Here is a 17083-nt window from a genome sequence, read left to right on the forward strand (position 1 = left end):
AATGTGGTATCTTGATTTGTTTGGGGCACGTTCTTCCCTTGTCTTTTCATATTGCTTGTGTGTCTGCCCTTCTAGCTCTGTGGATCCCAGGCATTACTGTTACCCTATAGGCTTATAGTGCCCCTGTAGGGTTTCAATACCTCTCCTTTGAGGTGAAGGACAATGTTAATAGATCCCAGTATAAATAATATACACCCTAAAAAAAATGTTTGCTATTAAGACTTTTGCAGTTTGGTCACAATGTACAGAAATGTTGAATTCAATTATTATCTACAATATACTCAGTAGGTTTGTAAAAGGGTTTACAGTTTCTGATGGTGGACAAAGAACTGGGGGTGAGGAGTAGGATGATATGCCAAGGAGGTAGGAGGTGAGGATGGATGTAGAGTTATTAAATCTTAGGAAGTGTGAAAGAGGAACCTAAGAGGAAGATTAGTAGCAGGAGAAGAGACAGGAAGTAATTTTTGGTAGACAGATAAGTGGGAAGACAGTAGAGGACATAAAACAAGCATATATATATATATATATATCAAGAAAAATTAAAAAGAGATAAAAAGAGGTAAAAACAGTAGAAATTGATGGGAAAAAAAGGGAAAACAAACAAACCAAAAAAATATATATATATAAAACACAATTGTAATATCCTATTCAGACCTCCCTGTCCTCAAAATCCTAGTTCATGCAAAGTCCTTGGTTTCACAAATGTTGGGGATGTGAGGGCCGGAGAATAGAGAGGGAGAAGAAAAAAAAAAATCTTGAAGGAAGAAACAAGGATATTTTTGGTTGGAGATCAGTATCTTTCCTGCTTTCCTTCTCATCCAATATTTGGGTGGTCTGTTGTTAGCTGGCATCTCCGCCCTCGGGATAGTGAGGGTAACCAGAGTGTCACTGTGCTGGGACAGTGGCTGCTGGGGAGGGGGGCAGTTAGACCTGGCCAGTCAGAGTTCCAAACTGGGAGTTGCTCCTACTGAAGATGGTGATGAAGGTGACCCAAGATGGAGGTCATTGCTTTCAGCCATGGGGTGTGCAAACAGGTGCTCAAAGCCCGCAGCTGCCACCACCCACATCCCTGACTCCCCAGTCCTGGTGGGCTCCTCTGTACACATCCTGGGAATCCTTGGACCCAGGTGACAGTGCCCCTTTTTGCCTCAGGACTCTCAAAACTAAATTTTAACCGTTAGCTTTTGCCTCCAGGCAGACTTTTAACAATTGCCACTTTTATTTTTGAGTCATATAAGATCATGCAGAAAAGTACAAAGGATGTTTTTATTTTCTAGTATTTATATTATTAACATCATCATAAAATATTTATTTATATACAAATATATAGATATAACTATCACCCATCACCCAGGAGTGACAACTGTCCCTTTGCCCATCTTACTTTCTAATTAAAATATAGAAAATGTTACAGATGAACTTTGTATCTTTCCTTCATTCCTCCAAGCTGGATTTCCACCCTGGCCTCAATCGGTAACTTGAAGAAAATTTTGCTTTAGTTTTTATTTTCAGTCAGATACTGTTGAATAGGTGATCCATTCAAATTTAAAATTCAATAGGTAGAAAAGGAAAAAATATCTTTCCATTCTCTGCATATTAATGCTTCCAGATAAATGAGGCCAGGAACAGGAGGGGGGCAGGTGGGCAGGCTGTACTCAGTAATCCCCAGCAGTGTGGATTGACGGTGCTGTTACTAGGCTGCGGCCTTCAATTGTGTTTTCTTTGCAGCAATTTATGATCTTTAGTGATCCTTTCATGTATTACACTTCTCATTAGAGAAGGATAGAAACCCCAAGAGACACTGGCTTCAACAAGGTACACGGTTACTTCTCTTGTACACAGATAAAGTCTTAAAGTGGGCAGTCCAAAGCTGTTAGGGTGTTTTTTTTATAATCTCCAGGGACCTATATTGTTGCTCTACTATCCTCAAAACATGATTTCTACTTCTTGGTCCAATATGGATGCTTGAGCTCCAGACATCACATCCTCAGTCTAGCCATTAGGTAGGAGGAAAGAAGAAGCAAGGCCAGCTGCTTCTCTTTCAGGATTGTTTCTTTAAGAACCAAGTGACATTTCCTCTGATACTCTGTTGGTCATAGAAGGGTGGTATAATAGTGGTCCACTTTGCGCTTTGAATATAGCCCTTGCTGCTTGGCTACTGTGAAATGAAGTAATTCAGACTTTGGGGATGGCACCAGAGGATCTAAGAAATGACTCTCAAATTAGCAAGTGAATTACATCTCCAGACTGGGAACACTTGAAATGTAGCCTTGGAATCACCTCTTTAAAAGCCCTGGTTTCCGTGATGGGCAGAATCACAGACTCTGGGGTAAGAGTCCCCTGTGTTGACAAAGCAATAAACATTCTTTTTCCTTTTCCTCAAAACCTCATCTTCATGATTGGATTGGCTTTGGGGACAAGGACAGAGCTTTCAGCAATGGGGGTGAACCACATCTCATTGTAAGGGAGACTGGGAAGTAGAGGCTGGCCCACTGGTCCGTGGAGGTTCTACGCCTAGGAGGCACAGAAAGCAGGTTCTGCTGCAAGGCTCCAGTTTCTAATCCTTTCAAGAGGAACAGGCCCTGACGGCAGGGACAGCCAGCTGAAAATAGGCAGGTACCCCTCAGGCAGCTACCGCAGTGCCTCTGGACATCCTCTGGAAACACAGGTTCAGACTGTGGGGCAGACTGCTCCTTAAATAAGACTGAGCAAGTCCCACAGGCGGGTCCTTTGTTAGGCCCAGTTCAAGCCCTTTTTCTGAGCCAAGCGCCCCTCCAAGCTCTTCCTGCCCCCCCCCCCAACCCCTAGGCTTTGTCATACCACACCACTCCCTGGAGAGGGGACTGTGGAAACACCAAGCCCCTGTCATTCAGCATCTCTGGAACAATATTGCCTGAAGTGCCCCGGGCTGGCTTAGGGCTTGGGGAAGGGCGGGCTCCGTTGGGAACAAAGAAGCTTTGCTGAGCTGGAAGCCAGAGGCTCACAGCAGACTCCCTGGAGTTTCGGCCTCTGGGTCTTGAATGCCTGGCTTTTTGTTTGAAAAAGAAAAGTGTTTTTGCAAAGTCCCCAGGCTGCCTCTCACATAGAAATCAGGGCTCCGAGGAGCCAGAGGGAGGGGGAGGGCAGGGAACAGGGAGGACTGGGGGAAGCTGCCAAGGTGCTGGGAGCTGTGGGGACTGGGGCGGCGAGGGAGGGAGACACGTGGTCCCTGCCTGGGCGGAGGCTGTAGGAACAGGTGGAGGGGCTGAGAGCTGCCAGTCTGGAAGCCAAGGCACAGCGGAACAGAGGGGTCAAGTGACAGGGGGATCCTGTGTCTGGGAGTTAGAAACCTGTGCTGAGGTGGGGACTCAGCAGCCAAGCCTTGGATGGGGCAGATGGCCCCAAGGAGGGCTCTCTGTGCCTTGCCTGAGCCAACAGGGGAGACCCCTGAGTTCCATCTGTCCTGGGCACCCCATGGGGACAGGGACTGGCATCCTGGCCAAGGCCCTGACAACGTGGCCGGGGGACCCTGTGTGGGTAACTTGTCACTGCTAGGGGTTGAGTGTGCCTTCACCCAGAGTGAAGGGGAAGCAGAGATGGAGAGGGGACCCTAAGAGACTGGTTCAAACCAGCAGAGACATCACTAGACCGGACACAGTTTGAAAAAATGTAAATCATCCTTCAGGGAATGTGAGGGGTTTCTTTAAAAAAGGGATATTTAGAGCAAGTCTGGGCGGTGCTGTGTGTCTAGACCCTCCTCAGCCTGGGCCAGGAACCCTGCTCCACCAGAGGGCCTGGGGCGCTGGGCTGGGCTGGGCTGGGCTGGGAGTGGGCTGGTCTGGTCTGTTAGACAGGAAGCTGGAGTGAGCAGAGACCCAGGGGGCAACATAGCAGGCTATGTGCTAGGAGAAGATAGGACAGAGACCCACCCAGCCCTGGAGGGCAGGAAACAAGATGACCGGATCATGCAGGGTGGGTGGAGGGTGATGGGTGGGAAATTCTCAGCAATTTGGGGAGGAAAAAAAGGGGTGGTGGGGAGCTGAGTATGGTGGTGCATGCTGTAATCCCAGAGATTTGGGAAGCTGAGGCAGGAGGATTGCAAGTTTGAGGCTAGTTTCAGCAACTTGGTGAGACTGTCTCTCAAGATAAATAAATAGCAGGGCTGGGGGTGTAGCTCCGCCCAGCGTGTGGGAGGTCCTGGGTTCAATGCCCAGAACTGCAGGAAAAGGAATCCAGGATGGTCCTCAGGTAGGAGGGACTGGGGTCCACGTGGTTTTGCTGCGTGGTGGCCCAAGCCGTGGGTCTGATCCCATTGGTTCAGGTTAACGCCAGGACCCTGCTTTTTAGTGAGCCCTCCCAGGGAGGGGACTGTCCCTCTGTCATCAGGGCAGGAGTGGGCCCAGGGCGAAGACCTTGCCAGGCCCAGCTCCTCCACTGGAGGTAAGGAGGCGGGATCCCCAGCAGCATTCCCAACTGACAGAGAGAAAACGGCAGCCCGTCTGTCCGTGAGCAAGACCAGGCTTTCCCACAAGAGTGGGCGTCCCTTTGCACCCTGGGGTGAGGCCTCTGTGGGAAAAGCAGCCCTGTCACCCAGTGTTCCCCCAAGACCACCTGCATATTTCCAGAGGGACTTGGGGCTCCCATCCCTGGGAGGTTGGCCAGAGGCCAGGCTTTCCTCTATGCCCCTATTAAGGGGAGCAGGGGTCCTAAGCTAGGCACCTGTGAGACCAGGCCTAGAAGGGGACAGTCAGGACGCAGCGTCTTCAAGAAAGAAAAGAGGCAGCAAGTGTGCAGAGGTGTCCCCGACTGAGAAGGTGAGGACAAGCCAGGCCTGCTGGGGACTGAGAGAAGACAGCAGGATTGGGCTGGGTGACAGCCAGTCGTGGTGTGGGTTTGATGGTAGGCGAAGAGGGTTCTGCTTTTGTCTGAACCCAGAGATCTGGGGAGGAAGGAGAGATGTGGTTTCTCAACGTTACTGGAGGGTGCAGGGGGCCGCCAGCAGGTGGGCCTGACCTCATCAGGAGCCGTGCACCAGAAGTGATGAAGGCTGGGGGCTGGGGGTGACTGGAGCCCCTGGATCTGGCTTCCAAGTAGTCTTCAACTTGACACCGACAGAGGAGGATGAAAAAAACCCCTGTTTTTAGGAGAGCTATTTTCAGGACTGATTTCAACTCTGATCACAACACCAGCCCTACAGGGCTGAACGAGAGCTGCCAAAAAGCCACCCTTTCATCCTGGGTCCTCCGTAGCAAGAGCCGGGTGGAGGTCTGGTCCACAGTATCCCAAAGAAACCTCAAATGAAGGATTTAGGAGGGGCTGAAGCTCCTGGAGATCTCTGCACGTGGAGGCAGTTCCTTAGAGTGGCCGCTCCTTCCTTCCTTGGACCCACGTGTTGGGGTCTGAGGCTGGGCTCTGAAGGGGCAGCTTCATCCTCCTCCTGTTCTGCTGGTGCCATGATTCTTCCACAAAGGCCCGGTCTGCAGGAGGTGTTCACTTTTGTTTGTTTTGACTAAATTGCAGGCACAAGCCCCCAGGTGACCGCCTCCTAGGGGCTCTGCTGAGAGCTGGCCTGGGCTCCCTGTGGCTCTTCTAACTCCTCCTCTGCAGCCAGTCAGTGGGGAGCAAGCAGGTGTATCCCTGCCCCGGCAAAACAGAGAAATAAAACTAGCACCAGAGCGTTCACCCGGAGAACCACCTCCCCTGCCTGACATTCAGGCCCAAGATGTTAACCAAATCCAATCACGAGGAAATGAGAACTGACTTAGTCAAAAATATCAATATTAAAAGAAATAATGCTGGGCACGGTGGTGCAGGCCTATCAGCCCAGGGACTCTGGATGAAGGAGGTGAGGGGAGTCATTAGCTGAACTGTGAGGTCCTGGGGTTCCAAAGGCCTTCTGAAGACATCTTTGGGACAAGACGAAACTCTGGTTATAGATCATTACATAACGATATATCAATATTAAGTTTTGGGGATGTGATAACGGGGTTGAGTTCTGTAGCCCGATATCGTTCTTAGGGGACAGGTGTGGAAGCATCTAGGACTGAAGTATTCTGATGAGCACAGTCTGTTTTCAAATGTTTCATGTGAGTGTGCACATGTGTGCATGCCAGACAAATGGGAGTGTGAGCAGAGAGTAAAAAAATGTGTCAGCACACTACCTGCAGCTTGCTGTGGTTGGATACGGTTGCTTGTGTTGAACTCAAGCCCAACTGTGACGTGGGAACTGCATCTGACCACAGAGGCCACAGGTGGGGCCTTTGGCGGTGAGTGGGATTAGACAAAGTCTAATCAGGGTGGAGTCTAAGTTCCACTCCTGCTGGCTTTATAGAGACCACAGAGGACACACAGATTTCCTTTCTTGCTGTGTGATGCCCCGAGCCACAAGGCAGGAAGGACTGTGCCTGTGAGGCCATCATCAGATGCTGTCCCTTGACCTTGGACTGGAACTATGAGCCCAAATTAAACCTTCATTCCTTCGTAACTCATGCAGTCTGTGGTGTTGGGTTATTGGCAACATAAAAGGAACGAATACAGAGCTTCCTAGTGTCTATGTTCGATTTTTTTGAAGTCTTTCCAAATAAAAGTTGAAAAGTTGAAAAGAGGTCATTGCCAATGTAACCAAATGGCATCACTGTCCCTGTCAGCCGCCTTCTGTCGTCTTTCCAAACACTGTAATGAATGATTAATGCACTGTTCCTCTCTGTGGTAAGGACAGTCACAGTTTTTACGCTGGGCACCTCTCATTCCATGTTACTGCTCTCCCTGGGCCCTCTGCACCCACAAGACCGCCTGTGCTCAGGGAGGCTATTTTAATCACATGGGGCAGGCAGCCACCATGCCGGGGACGGCTCTGCCACCACAGACCACAGCACACAGCCTTCCTTTTCAGAGGTTTATTTCATCTGCTAACATTCATTCTCAACCTAGACAAAAACAATTAGATGATTATGACTTGCCTTTCCATTATCAACTCATTTTTTTGTATGAATAACCAAAAGATTTCTTCTCAACACTTTTTTTTTTTTTTAATAAGAAGCTATAAATAAATAAAGCTTTTAAACGCTCCTGGGTTCAAGTTAAACAGTTCCAGTTCCCAAAAAGTTCAGACGTGTTGATTGGACAGTTCTGCTGTCCCTGGTGCCCCCTCCAGGAGGGGACATCTGCAGGTCTGTAGGGTGCTTGTGACCAAGTTGTTAGCTCACTGCCTGCTGGCTTCTGTCCTCTGAGTCCTGGGACATCTAGGTGCTGTGGGCACAAGGAAACTTTGCCCCCAAAGCAGGTGGCCTGAGTGGGAAGTGCTGGGTTGGACGGCCGAGGAACTGAGGGTACCTCAGCCTGGTGATGGCCTGAGAGGGGGCTATTTTCCCAATGCAGCAGATATTGAGGAGAGACCCATGCTTCCATGAGAGTTGGGACAGCGGGGCGTAAGTGAAAACATATTCCAATATGTACAAATCAGATCCTACACTCAGGCCTGCGCACACGGGAAGCACACCAAGGAGAGGCCGTCTTGAGACTTGGGTACCCACTTCCTGTGGCCTGTGAAAGACTGCAGGGCTCCCCCAGCAAACTCGTCCTCTCCTCGGAGTATGCCCACCCCAGACAAGCATCAGAACTGATCCTTCCACGTGGCTTGGCCTCTCTTTAAAACAGCCACCCTGCTGACTCACCTTGGTGCCCACCTCCTCAGTGTGGCCACTCACGCGGGAGGTGGCTCTGGGCTGGATGATGCCCACCTAGAGCCTATCTTGCCTTGCGACACCAAAAAGTCCCTTGCCCCCTGCCTGTGGCAACAGATGCCTTCATTCCATGGTGGGACAGCAAGGGTGGCCAAAAGAAACCCGGGGCAGGAAAGAGGTCCCTGTCCTGCTCCGGGGTCAGCCTGCAGCCTCTGGGCACATGCACATGCCCTCTGCAGAGCCAGATTGCCTGACACTCAGGTGAGGACTCCCCTACGCCTCCTAGAATGAATGGGGGGCACGAGTCAAGTGTTCACAACATGGCTTCTAGTAGGGCCACTGGCTAGCCTGCGGGGCTGCTGGAAACAGGGCCTGGCCAGTCTTTGGGAGGAGCAGGGAAGTGCAGAGAGCCAGGGTCGGGAGGGCTGAGTATCTGGGTACCAGAGCTGTTTCTTCCAACCCTAGTTGAAAATCGGAATCTAACTTGGTTCATCCTGGCCATCCAGAACTACTATGGCCCCAGGGTACGGCTCACGGCAGCAGTGTGGTTTCACCTTCCAGCCGATGGATGCTTATTGTACTTTTATACTCAGGGTTGTAGAAGCAGTGGGATGTGAGCCCTTGACTAATTGCCCCAGTGATGGGGTTGGGGGCAGAGGGTCAGAAAGAACAGGGGTGGGAGAGTTCTTAATGCCCATGCCCTTGCTGTCTGAGCCTGGTCAGCCTGGGTGGTCACCCCTAGAGACCAGGTTGGACTGAATTTTGACCATGGGCCAGAGAGAGAAGTGAGCTTCCTAGAGGTCACCAGTCTCCTCTGCCGCAGCTGGGGTGGCTTCTGACCGTCAAGCAGCTATGGATGGCTGAACCTAGAGTTCCGGTCCTGAGGACACTTTAGACAGCTGCCTGGGTTCCCAGGGGGTATCAGGGCCCTCAAAGGCCAAAAAGCTTCAGGTTGGTTGCTTGGAGTTGGTCTCTCGTCCTTACTGGGGGACAGAGGGCAAGAGAGTACAAATGTGTGCATAGTTGGTGTGGGAATCATTCCTGGCACATCCTCACTCTGATGTCTCTCTTCTCCAAACTTCCTGCTGTTGTGACAGTGATGTGGGGGTGAGGAGAGCAGAGAGCCACCTACCCAAAGCCCCATCATGCCCAACATGCCTGGGGCATCCTAGCACACCTTCTTCTGACCTACAGGGCTGCACACGTCGTCAGGCCTCCAGACTGTGGCGAACAGCAAGACCGGCCCTGCCTGGCCCACCCTTTCCCCACTCCATTTCTTCCCAGGATGTATCTGCCTTCTGATAAAAGGGTTTGGGATGCTCCCCTCAACAGTTTTGGGTGGGCCCTTTTGTGTGTGAGTCTGCGTCCCATTTCACCCCTGCCCCTGCGAGGCCTCCCCAGCGGCCGCCACCACTACCACTTCTCGATGATGTGGCTCATGTAGTCCTCGGTGGGCACTCGGCCTGGCTCCTCCGCGTCCTCCCGTGGCAGCGCCTCCTTGGCGCGATGCAACAGGCGCTCCTCGCGGCTCTTGAGGCGCTGCTCCCGGCGCTCCAGCTGCCGCTTGTACTGGTAGCGCTGCTGGAAAAGGTCCTTGGCATAGTCATAGAGCTGCATGTCGAGGTCGTTGAGCTCTTCGATGCGCCGGATGGTGTCCTCGTCCACCTCCACGCCGCCCGCCCGCGTGCTGTTGTACTGCATGAAGGGCCGGATAAACTTGAGGTTGAACGTCCGCTCGAACAGGTACTGGGTCTTGCGCTGGAACTCGGTCAGGCCGAAGAAGGCCATGCCGCGCAGGTTCTTCTTGGCGCTCTCCAGCAGCAGCTGGGCCCGCTTGCCCTCGGGGATGAAGGACAGGTTGTAGCAGCCCACCAGGCTCAGGTCCGCCAGCATGCGCACCTGGCGGTTGTTGGCCAGGTTGTACGGGCAGTCCATGAACTCCTGCAGCGTGCAGCCCGACCAGTCCGTGCCCTCGTAGCAAGGTGGCAGCTCCTCGGGCGTGGGCGTGCGCCCATCACACATGTGCAGTGATGTCTTCCACGTGGCCCCACGCTGCACGTGCCGCCACTCACTCAGGTAGCGCGACACGGGGTCTCGTAGCAGGGTGATGTAGTAGAACTTCCTGCAAGGAGAAGGAGACCAGGAGAGGAGTTAAGGTAAGACGGGTGATGAGGCCGGAGGAGAGGCTGGAGCTATGACTATATGGGTGTCCACTGCAGGACTACGGAACAAGTAACTTCATCCCTGATACTAACTGCTGTATTTAGCTGTCAGAATCCTATTTCTGGGGTCTGAGATGTGAAGGAACTCATCCAGGGAACAAAGGTACCAAGTGAGACCACCAAGGGGTGTCCTGCAATGCGTGACCTCTGTGGCTAGGCTATAGGCTAGGGGTTGTTCTCAGGAGCTCCTATGACTATCCTCACACTTAGTGACATCTGCTGCTCCTTGCCTTCTTCCCATACCTCGCTTCTAAACTCCACCTTTAATAAGAAGAGTGACAGTGTTCCTGTGTCTGGGAGCTGCAACAAGGAAACTGGTCAAAAAAGCCCTTGGAAAAATGCTCCACTATGTTGATCACTGAGGCAATGGCATGTTAAGCCATCAAGAGATAGTACTTGAGTGACAAGAAGAAAAAATCTGGCCAATAGCTGGGCATGAATGTAGGATGTGAATGGGAACAGGTGTTTAAGGTCTTCACCGGAAAGCTCAGCATGCACACACCCCATGACACCTCCATTCCTCTCCAAGGCAAACATCCCACAGAAATCTTGTCATGTGCAGCAGGAGGCATAGATAAGACTGTCCACAGCAGCATTGCTGGTGACTCCCCTAGACACCTACCCTACGGCATGGGCACATTCATTAGTGGTGGCATATTCTGGAGGAATACTACTCAGCTGTTCACAACATGGGCAAATTGGAAGAATAAGGCATTGTAGAGAAAACAAGAAAACTTCACCAAGTATGTTTATCAAGTTTCTCAGAATAAACAAAACCCAAGAAAAATTAGTGACACACATATATGAAAATTATCAAAAAGTGTGAAAGATGACACATATGGAAAATTTAAGTCAGAGGCTAGACCTGGTGTGTTCTGGGGGCAGGAGAGGCCAGGCACAGCACCAGGGCTGCTCATGGTGGCTCTGATCATGTCCTGATTCTGGAGGACGGCAGTGGGGATACAGTGTTTATTATGATTTATTTCTTACGTACATCGTGCAAGTTCTGTATGTACCAAACATGTCGTGACAAAAGATTTAAAGAAGGGAAGGAAGGCAGACAAGATAGATCCTGCAGGACAGTCCAAGAGGCTCCCGCTGCCTCACAGGGAAACTGGCCATCTTGCCAAAGCCAGAGCCTTGGTCTCACACAGCTTCCCAGGCCACTTTGTACCTTTGCTCCTGCTGCGCTCTCTCACCTCCAGTGCCCAGCCACCTCCACATCTCCAGCATGTCACCTCCCTGTCCCTTCTATGCCAACACTACTGCAGTGAGCCAGGAGGGGGAGGCTCCTGTGGGTTTCAGTGATGGGGGAATGTCTCCACTTTGGGATGGCGAGGATGGCCAGCTGCCGGGTCAGCTGGGGCTGCCCTGTGGTTTGTTAACTAACTGCAGTAATGAGCCTGACTGCTCCGTGGCTTCTCCATGAAGGAAGCTCAGGTCTCACCGAGCCCGAGCATCCGGCTGGTGGTTGGTCTCGTCATCCAGAGGGACTTGGGGATGAAAACAGGAACAGCTCTGACCCCAGGGACTTCACTACTGCTAACCCAGAGGCAGAGGATCAGGGGACCCTGTTCAGTAGCAAATTATGCTCTTTCAGGGCGACAGGCCCCTGGAACCTTCTATGAGCACAGTGGTCCTCCCCTACATAGTACCCACAGCACACTGACCTCCACTGCAGGTGTCTGGATGCCTACTGTGTGCCCTTCTGGACTCTCAGCAGTCACCCTGCAGTAGGGCATGTACTGGTCACCCAAGGTTTAAGAGGTGGCCCTGCCTATACTTCTTCCTTTGAGCCTCCCTTGCAACTCTGGCTGCTCTTAACCACCCTCCAGTCTGTGACAGGATGGGCTGTGGGCAGCACCTCTATAGTTGTGGGCATACTGTCCCTAGGCCTGTATGTGCCAGCCAGTCCTGGTAATTCTGGGACAGCTCATGCTGCCCAGGGCGATGGGGGAGAGACTGCTGAGAGTGCCAAGTGCCCACATCAGTCTGAGGGCTAGCTGGCCTTGGCCACAGGGCAGGATGGGCCTAGGTGGGCTGCATAGGAAGGGATCCATCTACCTGGGAGGGGCCAGGAGCATTGGGAAGCGGAAATGGCTGTGCTGTCAGTATTTGGCCTCCAACCCTTTAGTTGGCCATGAATTCATATCTGGGCAGCTCATCATTGTCACATGGGAACTGGTGGACTGTTGGCCAGTGGGTTCTGGGATTGGATACATTGTGGGGCTGACATGGGGTGAAGTAGTAGCCCCTGTCCTGGCAGGTTCTAAACCTCCACACTAATGCTTGACAAAGGACATGAAGTAGCAATGCCTCTGGCCCTTGATGACAGCAGCCAGTACTTGGGTGTCTGCTTAGGGAGGGCAGGCATTTCTCCTGTTCCACAGCGGGGTGTCCCAAGGCTGAGAGGTGGGGTATGTTGGCTTTCCAGTACCATTTCCAAGTGCTCTGGTTTGGGTGGAGTAGGACCAGAAGAGAAAGGGAGGTGGCGATCCCTGGGGCTGTGGGTACCAATCTCGAATGTGGGCGGACAGGGGGGCTTCTCAGAGGAAGCCTTACAGTGGGGGCGTGGCCTTGTCTCAAGAAGGAAGTGCAGTGGAGGCTGGAGGCTCAGGCAAAGCCAGGCTAAGGAGGGTCTTGCCTATTTTATAGAAAAATAAGCTCAAATGGGTAATGGCTCAGAATGCAAAATTCACACGGAATTCAAAGATAAAGCATGAGACCTCAAAGAACTTCTGCCCTGTGGAGTATTTCTCATCTATGTGGAAAGCAGCTTCTCCTGACAGCCCATGGGATTTATCGCTGGGATCATGCACTCTGGCATTTAATTATGGCTGTTCTAATGCATTCTCTGACCTTCAGCTGTTCTGACATTTTTGTGGGCACTGGTTTAAAGTGCCCTACAATCATGTAAGATCCTGGTGGGTAAGGAGGACGTTTTCTTCTTGAGTCTGTTAAATAAGAATTATAGTCTGTTTTGGACAAGACTCCTACACTGGCCCAATGGACCACACTAAAAACCAAAATGGAGTGACTCACGCTAAAATTCCGTATCACCAAACACAAGCTTAGTTGTCAAACTTAGCTGATGATTTGGAGAAATTAGGAGACAGCAACAAACAAATTTCCCCAACAGGCCAGTTTCAATGGGTAGGATAACAAAAGTTCTCTTTGCCTTAATTAATCCTTACAAAAAAAAAAAAAAAACCTAACCTGATATTAACCAGTTATTTCCCCTTCATTAGTCTGTCTCTCTGCCCCCCCCTTACAAGGAAAGTAACTTTAAAATGACCAACTGCTGGGGTGAGGATTGTGGCTCAGTGGTAGAGCGCTTGCCTAGCATGAGCGGGACCGGGATTTGGGTTTGATCCTCAGCACCACATAAAAATAGAGGCATTGTGTTGTGTCCATCTACATCTAAAAGATAAATATTTTTTGAAAAATGACCAACTGCTCTTTGTTTCTGCTTTCTTCAGCCTTTTCTCTCTATAAAACCAACCTCCTCTGCTCAGATCATTGGATCATTCATTCTATTTTATGGAATGAAGTGCTGCTTCATTTTAGAATCATAAATCGAGTTAATTGAGATGTTTAGTTTAAATTAGCTTCAATCTGGTCTTTTGACAGTTGTGAAACTGCTAGGGCTCCAATGAGGATTGGATCAAGATGATTCTAGCACCACTAGACCTTATAAGTGATGGGGAAACTGGGTTCAGTGCCAAATGACCCCAGGCCAGAGCAGGCAGCTTTGCTGATAACCTCCCCCAAAACCTCTGAGATGTCATAAATTACAAAGGCTGGAGGAGGATGGCAAAGAAGAGAGAAAAAGAACTTAGTTTTAACTAATTGGCTGAAAGAGGAGGGCCAAACCAACAAACTGTTTCTAAATTCCTGACTTAAATCTCAGGACCAGGCACCACCATGCCTCATTTACATATAAACCTTTGGGACTATTAATATCAATACAGAAGCAATAAGTAGACTTATTTATGGACTGTGCACCTATCTCAAAACTTTCCCTTATTAACATAATCCTGTCCCTCTTATCTACAGCCAACTAGGTTCAATGTGAACAATTTATGTTTTCTTTCCCTCAATTTTCACTATGACAATACTCTTGGCTCTTAAGTCCGGGGAGGTACTTCTAACTGCTACTGAACTTTGCTGCTGGTGGCTATGGAATCTTGTCCCAAGACCTGTCCTTTCTTGGGTAGCATCTGAAACAGCTCAGTAAACCCTTTTACTTCACAGATCCCTTAGTCTCAAGAGTTTTAGTGAAGGGATGGGGTGTGTGTGTGTGTGGCAGTATAGCTTAGAATCATGCCTAGCATGCATGAGACCCTAGGTTCCATTCCCAGCACTGGCTTAAAAAAAAAATAAATGGTTTTAGTTAAACACTGGGCACAGCAGTGACTGGAGGTGACTTCATTTTCCCTCCTCTGCCCGAGAGGATTGGTTTGACACAAATGATGCCTCCATCTACCATTCCTGACTCTTCCTTGGAAGCCCAGGACTCCAACCAGAGACAAGACCTTAAATCTGGCTCAGGAGACACAGTGGCACACACCTGTAGTCCCAGCTACCTGAGTGGCTAAGGTGAGAGGGTAGCTTGAGCCCAGGAATTTGAGGCCTGCCTCGGCAACACAGCAAGAACAATATCAAAAGACCATGAATCTGGCTCAAGGCATGTGGAAAGTGCTGGTGGCTTGGTGAGGGCCTTGCACAGTAATTCCACCTGGAAAGAAGGGGTGAGGTATGGCCACATCTGGAGCATGTTTCCTACAGGGCTCTGTTCCAGGGAGACATGGAAATACAGGAGGAAGATGAATGAACACACACCATGGACTCTCCTGCAGCCCACAATAGAAATGCCTGCATCTACCAGAGCAGTGATAACTGCACTGTGGTCACAATTTTGTAAAAATTATATATGTTCAGGAAAAAAAAAACCAAAAAACAACCAAACCCACCACCCAGGATGGTAATGGACTACTCAATGGCTGCTTCAGGATTGGGAGGTTGGGATCGTCCCCCAACACTGTATTACAAACATTTTCAAGCTTACAACAAAGTTGAAAGTTCAGTGAAAATCTATCAACTCAAATGGGTGACTTTAGCATTTTCTTTATGTATTTCTGCACTGTCTGCAACTATAAATTATATGTTGAGCATCCCTAACTGGAAATTCAAAATCTGAAATGCTCCAAAACCTGAAAGAAACTAAGAGTACGGCATGATACCACAGATGAAAAATCTGACCTCTGTCAAAACCCAGGCACACTAAAAATGTTCTATACAATTAACCTCCAAGCTATGTGTATCAGATGCATATGAAACAAATGAATTTACTCCTTATATATGTACAAACATTCCCAAATCTGAAAGAATCTGGAATCTAAAACACTTGTGGTCTCAAGCAAAAAGAATGTTCAGTCTGTATATAAATAACTGAAGTAAGCTGGGTGCAGCGGTGCACATCTATAAACCTAAGAACTCAGGGAACTAGGACAGGAGTATCCCAGTGTGGCCAACTTGGTGAGACCCTGTCTCCAAAAAAAAAAAAAAAAAAAAAAGAAAAAGAAAAAAAGGGATGGGTGTCACAGTGCAAAAGGGCTAGTTTTGTAGTTTTGCAAGTTCTGCCTTCGACTGCCCTTTTGGGGGGGAAAACACAGCATTTTATGAGGGCACGCTGCCTCCTTGGACCACTCAGACTGTGCCTCCTGCTCCACTCAAGGGATGGACCTGGGACATTTCGAGAACAGGGCATAACCTATGAGTTCTACACTGAGACCCTAAAACAGGCAGTTTCCTATCAGTGCCAGCAGAGTCTCATCACCCCCTCTTTTGAGTGAGAATGCTATTATTTAGTCAGAATGACAAACCCGTTTTAAAAGGAATATCTCAGCATAACTTTTGAAGCAGGCACTGGAAGGAAGCTGATGTCACGGTTCACCAAGAGTCCTTGGGTGCTAGTTTCAGTTCAGCAACGAGAAGGTGTTGCTGCCTTCTCTCCGCCAGGACAGGCTTAGCAGGGTCAGAGGGAGGCAGGAGATGCTCTGTGAGGGGCTCCAACAATCCCCATCTACTGTGTACTCTGGTCTCCTGGGACCCAGGGGACCCTTCACAATGACAGAGTCCACACCATTAGGATTAGATTCAGATGCCTGGTTTTTAAAACCACACTCCAAGGGGTATCAGTGGTTCCGAGGGCAGACACAGGTCATCCAGGAATGCTTGGGCACTTGGAAGCAACCAATGATGGTATCCTGCTTCCCCAAGACTGTTTTCCTGCTCCCCATCCCAAGGCTCATGGGCATCACGGAGCAGGGAAAGTGATTGTGGTAAGTGACCAGACTTCAGACGTTTAGAAGTGACAACATTCAGGAGACTGTCAAAGCTGGGGAAACCCAGGGCTTAAGGCACCTGGGCCAGTCCCTTATCAGTGCTGCCCACCTGCCAGCTATGAGCTGTCTTTGTCCTGAGATGGCCTCATGTAACAGCTACTGGCAGCACTAAGTTCCTGCTTAGTTCTTTAGAAAAATGTAAGTCTGACTGTGCACGGTGGCACATGCCTATAATCCCAGTGGCTTGGGAGGCTGAAGCAGGAGGATCTCAAATTCAAGGCCAGTCCAGGAAACATAGCAAGATTTTTTTTCTTTCTTGGTACCAGAGATTAAACTCAGGGGTGCTTTACCACTGGGCTACATCCCCAGCCCTTTTTATCATTTATTTTGAGACAGGGTCTTGCTAAGTTGCTTGGAGCCTTGCTAAGTGGCTGAGGCTGGCCTGGAACTTGTGATTCTCCTGCCTCAGCCTCCTGAGCTGCTGAGATTACAGGTGTGCCCCACCACGCCTGGCTGACAGTAAAAACCTGCTGCAAGATTTAAAAAACAAACAAACAAAAAAAGGGCTGCAGATGTAGCTTAGTGACAGAGCACCCCTGTGTTTAATCTGCAGGGGAGGGGGAGAAGGAAAAGAAAAATGGAAGTCTGATTTTGGCTCAGAGTCCCACTATGAGGTGGAAGTCTTGTGGGTCCAGCTATTTCCTCCCCCTTCCTGCAGCAGGAAGGGGCTCACAGCGGGAAGATCCCCAGGGCTGTAAGGCTGTGTCACTTCCCTGCTAATAGGGCTCAGCAGCAGACAGAGGAGGTGGCAGAGGGCACAACCCAGAGGAGATGACCTGCTCCCAGCTGCCAC

At 50.0% G+C, this 17083-nt stretch overlaps 1 protein-coding gene across 2 annotated transcripts in view; it reads right to left on the reverse strand.

Annotated features, from left to right (window-relative positions):
• Positions 1–6860: 6860 nt before the first annotated feature.
• The window catches only part of Hs6st1 (heparan sulfate 6-O-sulfotransferase 1), a 47119-nt gene continuing 36896 nt past the window's right edge, over positions 6861–17083 (reverse strand). For both annotated transcript variants that reach the window (XM_005315863.4, XM_078017286.1), the window contains one exon: positions 6861–9783. In XM_005315863.4, the coding sequence (XP_005315920.2) occupies positions 9075–9783 (709 nt within the window). In that variant the 3' untranslated portion in view covers positions 6861–9074. The remainder of the gene's footprint in view (positions 9784–17083) is intronic.

This window comes from Ictidomys tridecemlineatus, chromosome 7 (genome assembly GCF_052094955.1).
Source record: "Ictidomys tridecemlineatus isolate mIctTri1 chromosome 7, mIctTri1.hap1, whole genome shotgun sequence".
NCBI classification, from domain to species: Eukaryota; Metazoa; Chordata; class Mammalia; order Rodentia; family Sciuridae; genus Ictidomys; species Ictidomys tridecemlineatus.